This window comes from Nicotiana tomentosiformis, chromosome 3 (assembly GCF_000390325.3).
Source record: "Nicotiana tomentosiformis chromosome 3, ASM39032v3, whole genome shotgun sequence".
Classification (NCBI taxonomy): domain Eukaryota; kingdom Viridiplantae; phylum Streptophyta; class Magnoliopsida; order Solanales; family Solanaceae; genus Nicotiana; species Nicotiana tomentosiformis.
Window position 1 is genome coordinate 57528109 of NC_090814.1, and position 13486 is coordinate 57541594.

At 35.9% G+C, this 13486-nt stretch overlaps 1 protein-coding gene across 1 annotated transcript; it reads right to left on the bottom strand.

Annotated features, from left to right (window-relative positions):
* Positions 1 to 678: 678 nt before the first annotated feature.
* LOC104087557 (uncharacterized) lies at positions 679 to 6020 on the bottom strand. Its single transcript, XM_009592069.4, has 4 exons — positions 5452 to 6020; positions 5115 to 5230; positions 2260 to 2503; positions 679 to 2150 (listed from the first exon to the last, which is right to left on the bottom strand). Exons 1-4 carry the CDS (start codon positions 5797 to 5799, stop codon positions 828 to 830), a joined length of 2031 nt encoding a protein of 676 aa, XP_009590364.1. The 5' UTR covers positions 5800 to 6020; the 3' UTR covers positions 679 to 827.
* Between the last annotated feature and the right edge of the window lie 7466 nt (positions 6021 to 13486).

A 13486-nucleotide genomic window follows, 5' to 3' on the forward strand; every position in this document is an offset into this window, starting at 1 on the left:
TCCAATTAAAACTTATCAAAATACTAAGATTTAATATAATAATATTTGCAGGGATAATTGAAATTGATCAATGTTGCTAAGATTCAAAATACAGTCGATTCATAGATTTCATGTGGAGTTTCAGCCAATAATTTCACTCCTACCGATTGAAATTCAATGGGGAAAAAAACGTTATCGCCCTTTCCAAGTAATTTTCATCGTTATGGAAAGCCAATTTTGTCTTCATCCTTTCCTCCGCTATCCGCTAATTGCTTGTAAGGAAATACTTGAAAGAAGTGATTGTGTGACAGTTGAAAAGAATAAACCAGTGAAAGAACCAGATTTGGTGCTTATAGAATTTTGAGAGATGATATTATCACAACGAAATGTTGATTGAAGATACGTGAAAGAAACTGAAACTCTAAGAGATAATCTAGTCTCTCAAAAGGTGGGATTTGTTTAATGGCATATAATGATATTAAAAATTTAAAAAATAAATAAAATTTTATAAAGTATACAGGGTAAAATATTTTAAATGTATATAAAATTAACTAGTGTTTCAATGAATATACCACTTAGATTTCTCTTATCCAGAAGACGCAGGATTTTTCACAAAGGTCATAGTCGAGCCGACAGCCCAGCAATACAAATGATTAATGTTCTCAAGAGTTTCCGGCAGACCAGGCACATAAAAGACTATTTATCACAACCCGAGAAAGGTAACATTGAACATACAAATTGAAGACTAATTACATTCGACAAAACAAAGCCACATGCAAAGATATCTACAGCTTCAGCAGCAAAACCTGAAATACATTTAAAGGAAACAAAACGACTACATTTTCACATCAGTTTTCCTCTTCAATATCTGTAAAACCCTCATCCAATTCACCAGAACCCAATCGTCTGTCAACCTGATCAACTATGTTCTCTGTGCTGAACTGCCATTTGCTAACCCTTCCAAGAGGCCTCTCGGAAAGTGACATCAAACCCCTTGTCGCAAAACCATTGGCTATGGTACCAACATCTATGGATCCAGAGTAAAGACCCCGGCTTCCGGTACCCAACATATTTTGGGTCTGTTCATTACTGGACAGCACAGAAGGCAGTACATCAATTAGCTGTGTGCTGGGCTGATTAGAACCATTTATGAGCAAGCGGAGCGTCTCCCTGGCATTTTTTTCAAGTACTGATTCCGTTTGTGGGATTAAAGGATTCACAATACTTGGGTGCAATGGTGGAAGAGTTCCAGATATAGAAGGTCCAGCACTTACCAAGTAGCCTTGGACTGAAGAGCAAACATCAATAACTGGAATATGGACAATAGGATCACACATCAATGGTGTGAAAGAAGGAATCTGTTGCGAAGCTGGCAAAGATAGTGGCAACCTGATCAATGGGTCAGGCAGCAGAGGTGGCAAATCTAAAGTTGAGACATTGGTGACAGTAAGTGGCAGCTTTGGTGTCAAAATACTAGATGAACGAGCAGTTGCCATCGAAGAGAGTTGTGGTAGTGAGAACGACTCTTTAGATAAAATAGGCAGATGTGGAGTTCCAACTGAGTACTGAGTGGACGCAGCAGGAGGGCACCAACAGTAATAAGGAGAGAAGACCGTTGAATCCAAAGAAGGGATAATAGCAGCAGAGCCTACAAAGGGAAGGTCAGTAACAAGTAGCTCCGAAGCCAGTGTAGGATTTGCTTCTCCTGGAAGCTTTTCGTCTTGTACGTGAACTGAACTAGGCACATCTATTCTGCCCGGTGTAGGAGTTTGTCTATCCAAGTATGAATTGCTATCTCCACGGCGCCTTAGCCTGTCTTTACCATTGCGTAGTGATGATGAGTTCCTGAGCAAGCTCTCTTTAAAAGAACTAGACCTAGGACTAAGGCTACCCAGGCTAAGAGGGCTGGATTTTGGTCCTTGAACACTATAATGCCGAGAGCGCTGAGGTTTTTGAAACGTAACTGATGTCTGAGCATCAAGACCATGTTCACATGAACCAATACGACCGTTCCCAGAAGGATTTGTTGATGGCATTGAACTTGATTGAGCGTTTGTGACTGCTGAACCAATGAGATAAGCTCGAAGACGTATGGCAAAACAGTCTATCCGGGATTCACTGATTCCAGTTAATTCAGCCAAGGAAGGTTTCTTCTTAAGCAAATCCTTCATCTATCCAAGCACAAAAAAGAGAATTAATTACGTGACTAGCTTGCTACATATGTAAGTGCAAATAAAATTCAAAAGTTGATTGCAGTTATTGTGTAAAACAGTCTTCTACCTTTCTTTTCAGCTCATCGCCAAGGAGCTTAGACTTTTCTGAGCACCAAAAATAGGAAGTCTCACCATCAGGAATGTTTATCAGGAAAGACCGCCCGGAATTGTCGGCCATAATATCTTTAATCTCCACAGCAGCACAATCAGGTTGACAGAAGAATGTTGCCAGTCTCTCTGTGCTACCATCATCGCCAATGAATGAGATGCGCAACTCAGATGTGGGCAGAACTGTGAGGTTTAAGTTTCCCCTGTTGCAACAAAAGATATATAGAAATGTTTAGAAGAAGTCAGACTTCATCAAGTTACAGAATTATGTGAACTGTGAGCACATACAGCATAAAATTATCACTTGAGCATCCTATATCTAATTCCTTAGGAAGAGGTCCAAACCAACATAACCTAGTATTACACCCTTCTTACTAAGGAACTCTCTAACTTATCTTGGAACAAATAGAACATGTAGACAGCCAGATAATCTGCAATTCTTAAATGGTAACTGTCTTGAATTCTTCCAACAAACTGCATTCTTTCATCTTTTCTATTGTTTTAATAAATAAATAAATAACAATTCTTATTAGCCCCAAATGCAACATTGAAAGTATACATGTACTACCAATCATGTTCTCATACAAAAAAAAAGATTATCACTCAGGTGGACTTATAATGTTTCTAAAAACAAAGACTGACCAAGTAAAAAACTCTACTAACTAGACCAGGCAAATAACACAGCTACAACTGCAAGAGAGGCTTTTCCCTATCCTATAACGACTACTACTCTTTGTAACCCCTTTTTTTTTGGGAAACAGGGGGGAAGAGGAGAAGCCAACCACACTGTCATTCACATAATTGTTACTGAATCAACATACTATATAACTAAATCACACAAATAAGTTTCGCAAAGATATGCAAAGCAAGAATCCATTTACTCCCTGAGACACACCAATAAAAGTAAGCAATTGCCTTGTTAACTAAATGTTATCTCGAAAGAAATTAAATTTTAAACATCACATTGTTTGCATAACTTGAAAGCAAATATAAAGCTAAAGAGAGACAACACCGCAGTAGCATTTAAACAGAAATTGGTCAACTCAACAATATTGAAACTTCAACAGATTTTGGATAGAAGGTAACCAAACCATGTCACAGAACACTCAGGAAGTATAAGACAGACATTTAGATAATTCAGATGGAAAGTAATTAAATCATGTATCATAGGAGCATGAAACTACCTTTACTTCTTCTTAATTCAGAATCATACTAGTATACGCCCACATAACCTACAAGTGAAAAGATATATTCATTTGGAAGCATGAACAATTGCCACCATTAATATTAAACAATACAGCATCCTGCCACTTCTACTCATAAACAACAACTAAAGGCATTCAACAGAAATACCAAACTAATCATATTATTATTCAATTAAGAACAGAGGTATCTTACAATTTATCGAAAAAATGACCAAGAAAAGAGGATTTTGGACATTCTGGAATAAAAATATTCTGAAGGAAGCAAAGGTAAGACATAGACCACATATAATAGAACATCACCCACTAACAGGTTCAAACACCCTTCTGTGAATTTATCTTAAGAGATCGAATACTCTCAAAGATAACCGAACAAAAAATTATTTTTCTATTTGCTTCAAAACAAATTAACAAATGTACACATTACACCAACCTTCATGGTGTCTCCACATGTCAATATGCACCTCCTAGCTATGAATACTCTCAAATCAAGACGCAGGGGTTAAAGATAATATCCAGCATTCAGTACCGATCAAAAGATGGTTAAGATGTGTCTGCAATTCACGTACAATATACTCAAAATGTGAACCCTAAACAAGTTTAAGGATCGATAAAGAAGAGTTTCCCTAGTAAAATCTAACGTTGAACAAGTATACTTAAATCTTATTATGGAACTAACAATACAAGAACAACTTTATTCGGTAAATTTCAGGCAACACACTTTCAATAACAAATAATAGGCAGCAGTCGAAAAAGGAAAGAGGAGGCGGTACATAGTGCAGTATTTCTTTCTCCCGTTAGTAATAGCCAGGACACATTATGAGGCAGTAAAATACTAAAATGTGTGTGTGTGTGTGTGTGTGTGCAAGAACAGGTTTCCATTTCTCAATTATTATAGCAAGAACATGAAAGGCAAAATTACATAAACTTCAGAATTCTCATCCTCTTAGTTACCCCATCAGTCCACACTTAATTATAACAGCGCTCTTGTTTACTGCTAAAATAAATAATAAATCTTCAACCTGGACAGATGGCAATTCAACTGAAAAACTAGACATTTGCATACCACCCCTCAAATGGAAAGGCAAGTAAATAAGTACCAGATTCAAATACTATTTAATTAATCAAATTACAAGTGGATAATATCTATAATGGTATTTTCAGTAGGTAACTAATCCAGATGTCATATTAACCTAGGCAGGTTTGCTTTTACATCACTCCATCCCATGCCAATAGGTATGGTGTAAGCATTTGGCACTATTACTAAGTGTTGGGGTGTTGGACGTGTTTCCTAGCATGTCACAAAGAGGATAAAACAAAAAAGACCAGCTGACTGCCACTCTATTTTCCAGAATAGATACATTGCTAAGATGCAATGTTAGTAAAGAAATCATACTAGCTTTAACTTTCAGGACAGTCTGTTATGGAGAAAGAAGTGGACATAAAGAACAGTATACAAGGTGAACCACTCCATTGAGATAGAGCTGATTTAACTCAAATTAAAATTTACTAAATCAGAACACAAAACATTAACTATCAAAGTGGATGGATATTAGATCCAATATCCAAACGACATCAAATTAGTGTAGAAGGCACAGTTCACGGTAACTACCTTGTGGTGGTTGGGCACAAGAGGGTTCCCTCCTTCTTGATCTTCCCAACGCGTATTGACACGAGTGGAATGCACAAGCACCTTACTAGCATACCGACTTCTGCCGGTTCAAAATGCTGCCAAGAAAAAAAGGACGGTCAGCATAGTTACCCTAAAAGATGAATCTCTAACACGGATAATACATAAAAATGAAATTTGATATAAAACCTAAACCGAACTCCAGATATATTATTTTATTATGGAGGAATCATTCAAAAGGTATTATTTCTCAATGAAATTAAGCAGATATTCGGCAACAGATACGTAGATTGAAATATAGTAGATTCGGGAATAGCACCTGACTAAGTTGAGAGAATAAGCCGTCTTCGGCAGCACCAGAGGCAACATTCATCTTCAACAAAGGCTTTAACCTTTCATCGGCACGGCAAGCCCCCATGACCTGCATATCCAGAGCTTGAAGCCACTGCATTACATTATTCTCTCGATCGCTCAGCTGAAGCAATAGATCTCCATCTCCTTCCTCCACCAGAATCTCCGTCAACCTCTCCGTCAGTCCTGACGTTGATGTGCTTACCACCGCCGATGTCGAAGATGACGATTCCTCCAATTCCTCGCCGTTATGCGATTGCTCAACCTCATTCACCTCCCGATTGTCCATAGATTGTTGTTTCTCTGAATAAACCATTTTATATCTCAGTTTTCTAGGTGAATTTTTATAAGAAATTAAATTTAGGTGAGAAGATCAGAAACTTGATTCGAGAATCCGATGTTAAGCCTAAGGAAATTATCGATTCGAAACCCTAATTTAATCTCAGATCGATGAAAAAATCAACAAATTCAATCCAGGGGAGCGAAAATATCTCCCAACAACTAGGTCTTATAAGCTACTAATAAGGATCCAAAGGGATAATACGAGCTTTAAAATAAGTTGGACGGAGTCTGGGTCCTTACGGACTTCAAATGTTGTAATGAGATGTAATTTAGGGTTGAGCTGAGGTCCGCGGGCAATCATAGAATCATGCACGTCACGATTACATCGTAGTGGGTCCGGGTATGGGGCCAAAGTCGGTGATGATGTAGACTGCCACGTCATCTGCACGGTGATTGTAAGGTTGCTCTTGCTTACATAGATAAGCGTATTATTAAATTAAAATTAAGAACCTAAGAGGAAAGAAGTGGGGCCACATTAACCAGAATTGGCCAATTCATATCGCTTTCATTCATTTTTATAGCAAAATCGTGGTTTCATAATCAAGTGTGGACTGCTGCAATTATAACTTTATGGTTTTATTTTAAGAATAATTATGCGGGTAATATTGATTGCCTTGGATACTGGTTTAAGGTTTAACATGTTTATATTCTAATATTCTATAGAATATATCCAATGAATTGTCGAAATATACTATCAATATAGCAGTTGAATCAAATAAGAAAATGATTTATAAAAGATAAAATCATAATAAATTTTAAATATAAGAAAAATAATTGCACGTGATACCTATAGCATAACAGTGTTGAGAAGGAATTTCACAACTGTTTGAATATTTGTAAGAGTAACAAACGGTAATTACATGAATCATTATTCTCATCTTTTAACATAGTATTGTTGTGAAAATTTTAACAATGTTTTGAACTATTGTTGGAGTAATAAATACACAGTAGTCACATGAATCATTATTGCCATCTTTTTCCTCGAAGTATAAGAATTTAGCAAGTATTAAATAATATTATTTTCTCCATTTACCTATGCAATGTTTTTCCACACCTAGCATATCCGACTCATTAGAATCACCCACAAGAGAACCCCTAAATATCATCTACCAATAATAATATTAATTTTTTAAAAAGATAAAAATTTATCGTAACTGTATATACCAGAAAGCAAAATAATTGGGTTGAGATCACACCTTTTTACTTGAAACTATTACCAAAAATTACGAGGAAGTATATTTTGTTTGGATAATTTTGAAATTCATCCATGTCGTTTGAGTTAATAATTTTAAAACTTTTAAATAAATCTTCATTATTTGAATATATACTATCAAGAACTATCAAGAATGATATGAACATGAATAATAAACAAGAGAATGTAAATAACTTTGATGGAAACTCTGTATGCTGCGGATTCGTAACATGGAATGCAGCTCACCGTAAGTCTCTATAATAGCCGCGCCTCTGCGCCCAGAAGACCACTAAACTTATATGTACCTGCACAAAATATGCAACAAGTATAGTGTGAGTACGTAAATCAACGCGTACCCAGTAAGTATCAAGTCTAACCTCGAAGAAGCAGTGACGAGAGGTCGACATCGACACTTACTAAAGGTCCAATAAAGCAACATAATAAAGGCATAAGTAGATATGAAGTACACAACAATAGTGGGGTAATTCTGAAAGGTTTATAATCTTCCAATTATTCCTTTTAAAGCATAAGTTTCTCGATCTTGTATTCTACATTAATATCGTAGAAAATTTTCAAGTGTCAATACCAATTAAGCAAGAAATACCATAAAATACCGGGCTCCAGTGGGAGGTTTATCTTGTGAATATTCGAACTACTAGCGATAATGCACGATTCTGCCGAAGTCGCTCGGCCCGATCCGGAATAACGTGTACACTGCCGAGGGACGTGCGGCACGATCCATAGATGCATCTATACTGGCGAGGCATTCGGCCCGCTCCACAAGAAAGGAGGATACTTTATAAACCTCCAGGATGAGAAGCTATCACAAGGCTAATACGTAAGGATATACAATTTCTATTAACGGTCGAGTAACTCGCACAAGAATTTAAGTACGTGAAATTTTGGTCTTTTACTATTTCCTCTAAAAATTTCAATATGATTTAGGTACTTCATTTAACAAAGGATGCAAACATTACAAGCAATTCATGATTTGGGTGCTAAACTACCCAGACATAAGTATAATTAGTAGCTACGCACGAACTCTCGTTACCTCGTGCATACGTAGCCCCCACAATTAACAACAGAAATTAATTTAAATCATCTATGGGGTAAATTTTCTCTTACAAGGCTAGACAGGAGACTTACCTCGCTCCGAAATTCTATAGCCGGCTCCAATGCTACTCTAGCACCTCAAACCGATGTTTGTCCATCCAAAGCTATGCAAACAATGTGCAAATAAATCAATATGTGTTTTAATACTCATAACTAATCAATTTAAACAATTTCCAACTCCGCTCGAAAAGTTGGCAGTGGGGCCCACATCTCGGAACCCGACGAAACTCATAAAATCCGACAACTCATCCAATTACTAGCTCAACCATACTAATTTCACTCAAATCCGAATTCGAATCGGAATTCAAAACTCAAAAATTCATTTTATGAAATTCTAGAAATGTTTCTTCGATTTCTCTTGAAGAATCGATAATCATATACCAAAAATGAAGACTAATTCATAAAATATAATTACAAGAGAGTCAAGAACACTTACCCCAAGTTGTGTGGTGAAATTCCTCTCAAAAATCGCCCAAATCGAGCTCCAAAATCCGAAAATGGGTGAAAATATCGAACCCTCGAACTTAAAGGGTTCTGCCCAGTCATTTCCGCTTCTGCGGACACAAGAGCCGCTTCTGCGACACAAGCTCCGCTTTTGCGGAATCCACTAGCCAGTCGACCCCTCGCACTTGCGGATCTCCATCCGCTTCTGCGCAACCGCAGGTGCGAAGCCAAACGCGCTTCTGCGCTCCGTATCTCTTCTGCGCCCAAGGCCCTCGCTGCTGCGTGGCCGCATATGCGCCCCAATTTCCGCTTCTGCGATCTTCCCTAGCCAAGCCTACTTGCGCTTCTGTGATCAACTGTCCGCATTTGCGGACTCGTATCTGCGCCCATTCTTCCGCAGATGCGGAAAAACCAGAACCAGCATACCTACCGCAATGCAACATGAAACGAAAATGATCTGATCCTCGTCCGAAACTCACCCGGGGCCCTCGGGATCCCATCCAATTACACCAACCAGTCCCAATACATAACACGAACCTGCTCGGGACCTCAAATCATATCGAACAACATTAAAATCACGAATTGCATCCCAATTTATGCCTAATGAACTTTAGAACTTTAAACTTCTACATTCGACGCCGAAACCTATCAAATCAAGTCCGATTGATCTCAAATTTTGCACACAAGTCATAATTGACATTACGACCTACTCCCACTTTCGGAATCAGAATACGACCCCGATATCAAAAAGTCCACTCCCGGTCAAACTTCCCAAAAATTATCCAAATTTTCAACTTTCGCCAATTGACGCTGAAATGACCTACGGGCTTCCAAATCCACATCCAGATACGCTCCTAAGACCAAAATCACTATACGAAATTATTTCCAGGCTCAGAATCCCAAACGGATATCGATAACATCAAAATTCACTTCAACCCAAACTTAGAAAATTATTAAACCTTTAAAATGCAAACCTTCCGTAATAGGCGCCGAAATACTCTCGGGCCACCCGATACTCGACCCAAACATACGCCCAAGTCCGAAATCATCATACGAACCTATTGGAATCTTAAATTCTTGATTCTGAGATCGTTTACTAAAAAATTCAAACCTTAATCAATTCTTCCAAGTTAAAGCTTCCGAATTTAAAATTTTCTTCCCAAATCAACTCTAAACCTCCCGAAATTCGATTCCGACCACACGTATAAGTCATAATACCTGAAGTGAAACTACTCAAGGTCTCAAACCGACGAACGACGCGCTATAGCTCAAAACAACCAGTCGAATCGTTACAATTCCCATCAAAGTATTGTCATCGATTACTTACTTTAAATTATGCTTGAATCGATTATATTTGAAACAAGTTTTATAACTGTATTATCATTATATGCCACTACTTACAAATTTTTATTGAGATACAAAAACTGTACCTACAAATAGTCCTTGTAGCCCTTGATTGAGATTTTAAAAAAACAAAAGGCCTATTAGGTATTACTTAAGCTTATTGTTCTAATTTAGGTTCTGTGTATCAGTTATCTGGGTATATTAATTCAAATTTATACTTGAAGTCCTTTTAACACAAAATATTTAAATCAAGATTGGGTTTCTCACAATTTAAATTATTTGCCTAAAATCAAAATTTAGACTTTTCATCCAAAGAACAAAAGTTCAAAAGTCCTATAAATAATATCTAGCTTATTATCCTTATAACCAAGAAAAATAAGGGGATAAACCACATTAACCTTATTGGACGTTATCAAAGGACTTGGTCTAAATGATAATAATAGATCCAAATACTCTTTTACTAAGTTAACATTAATTAGAATTTTGGATTAATATTTTTTCGATTTTAAAAATATAATAGTTCTCAAAAATATTTTCGAACAGAGGTTGATTTAAGAAGCTTTTGTTCTTTAAATCTTCTGGTTAAAAGTTTAGAATCTAACCTTCAAAGTATTTCAACAAGAAATAACAATATCATTCTCCCATATGTCCGTTAAGCCAGCCCAAAAATATTTTTACTAGTCCGCTAACTCAGCTCAAATATACTCTTAACATAATATGATATTATCCGCTTTAAGTCAAGCTCAAACATCTTTTCTCAAGAGGTCTCACATTATTAATAGTATGAAACACCTTATAAATAGCTTCTTTTTGTTTTCTACTATCCATATGAAATGTTGTTCACATAGTCCCACCAAATTTACTTTCCATGAAATAATCAAGCTAATATACTTGAGACAAATTCCAGAGAAAATACAATTATTGTTAAAACCTACTAGCTTTTATTCCTCCTACTTTTTACCTAAAATAGGAGAAAATAGAGAAATCATAATGTAAAGGCAACGATATTTTCTAGTTGTAGCAATTAAAAAAGCCCGGACATCGATATAACGTGAAGCTTTTATTAGGTCGGTTGGCATACACAAAGTAAAAATTAAAAATTAAACAGTTTTGCTCAAATGATAAGTACCATGCATTCACCTCTAATTTTAAATGAGACGTCAAAGCTATGAAAACCTTTTGCCTATACTGTTAAATTTTAATGAAAGGAAAAGTGGGATTCGATTTAAAGTTAGAACTGACATTTGAATGTCTCATTTGCCATTTGGCCCCCTAGATGTTCTGGTAATATCTTAGATATTTCTTCTCAATCTTAAGATCTCTGGCTGCTCTTTTTCTTATTTGTTGTATGTAAAGAAAATTATATGCAACGGAAAAGGGGGAAGGAGGAATATCCTTTTCCGTCTTTAACAAATTTAAAGAAAATCAACTGACCATGTATTGAAGTACTTAATATGATCATTGATCAGACAGTGGAGTCAATTTCTTGGGAGATCTCTGAAACTTGGGGTATGATATATGAATTAGGTAATAACTACAAGTTTACAGAAAATTGCTACATGAGTTAGGTAATGATCACAATTCACAAGTGTTTCAATTTATGCTATCTAAAGAAACATAACATTCCTAGAGGCTAGAGCACAACTTCAAGTACCATATGTCCTTCATATAAAAGAAATTTTAATTAACCATCTAGTTAATGTCTAAAATTCACTGATTCGACTAATTCAAATTCACGTCGTATAAAAGCAATAAAGAAATATTTTATCACTCCCTAAAAAACAGACTTGAATCCGGGATCTCTGATAGGGTAGAAAAACGTTTGGCCAAAACTTTTAAGAGACAATCTGAAATCTGCATAGTAGTCTTAGTTTGATTTATCATTAAATTCCTGAATTTCAAACAATGCTTTAGAAAGAACCAACACTGAAATACACGTGTTCTTAATTTTTCGTATATTGCCATTTGCCATGTTATACATACTGACATGTTTAATAATGGAATACTACTGAGAAGAATGAGAGTACATTTTACTTTACATGTTACACCAAATGACTCTACCTTACAGAAAATTAGGTCAATTAATAGGACTATTAAGTTTATATAACTTAATAAATCTAGAACATCCGAAAGCAAACTTCGAAGTTTCTATCATTAAGTTACAAAATTGATACACATACCATTCATTCATCGATTTTCTAGCAAGAGTCATGTAGTAAAGAGTCCATACTACATCCTTTTAAAACGAACGATCCAGTTTCTTTTGGATTGCTTGTATAAAAAAAGCTAATTAGGAGCAAAGATAATTAGAAAAAGTATGATAATTGGACTCTACAACCAGAGTTGGAGTTGAATTTTGGCTCAATTTGCTCTTAGCATTCACATATTTTGAGCAGACGGATCTTTTAAAGTTCAAATTAGACAATCTTTAGAATTAAGCTTAAAGAGACAATGGGATGCACATAATGAAAGAATCTCCAGTATAGTTTAATTTCACTAGATATCGATCTTCTTACTATTAAAAAGGTGTCATCGAACAATTCCTATAACTTCCCAATATGAAATCAGTAATTACAAGTCTCACCCTCTAATTAAGGATCATTTGGAAAAGTATGAACCAACCAATACCAAATTAGTTTCACTCTTATATATTAAGGACCACTTGGATCTTTTTCTCACGGATGTGACTAACTGGTAGGTTTAGTGGCAAATTGCCGTGGACGGTGGACCTATCGACTAAGACTTCCAATAATTCAAGGAGATATTATTCAATTTATCAAGCATCACATAGATCTAGCACATTTTTTCCCGTCATAGGAATATTCTTTTTTTTTTCTCCACATACTTATAGTGAAATGATGAGAAGATTAGAAAAAGATATATATTACTTCAGATAATTTGGGTTCTAAGAAAGAAAGGCAATCTGGCAGTGACGGAGCTAGAATTTTTCTTAACGGGTATCAAAATATAAATAAGTAAGCATATGAAAAAATTAAGGGAAGTCAACACATAGCATCTACATAAAAATAAAATATTTAACCTATCTACATGGTATGATTTCGGACGAAGGGGGTGTAAATTGACTCCCCTTGCCAATGAGTGGCTCCGCCACTGAAATCTGGAATGACACTACCAATCCCCCGGGAAACTGGCAGTACATAAAATAAAAAAACGACTTAACAAATTCAAGTTTTACTACTCGTAAATTGCTCATCAAAGAAGGAACCACGTATCCCTTCTCATTCATAAAATAAAATTCTTTCAGGAGCATGTGCCCCGAAAAAAGTAATCTATTTGGATAATTGTATTCTTTTTATTTGGACAAAATAATTGAAGTTAAATATTTGGTAATTGACAGTCAATTTTTAAAAAAACTTCACTCAAAATACACATTCAAACAACTATTTCTACTTGAAACTCTTTACTCAAAACAACACAAACTTCAACCAACAAATAACTTTTCCCCCATTTGATTAAATAATGAAAAAAATTATTTCACTCACAAATTTTTAATTTTATTCCAAGTGAATTCATGTCCAAAGCACTGTATTGACAGATTGGGCAGTCA

Bases quoted from the DNA above. Each gene is read 5' to 3' on its own strand.
- LOC104087557 (XM_009592069.4), bottom strand. From the start codon at position 5,799: ATGGTTTATTCAGAGAAACAACAATCTATGGACAATCGGGAGGTGAAT. The intron at 5,231-5,451 runs GTGCTATTCCCG...TTTTCTTGGCAG, and splicing joins TATTCTCTCAACTTAGTCAG to CATTTTGAACCGGCAGAAGT. The intron at 2,504-5,114 runs GTAGTTACCGTG...TTGTTGCAACAG, and splicing joins TTGTGCCCAACCACCACAAG to GGGAAACTTAAACCTCACAG.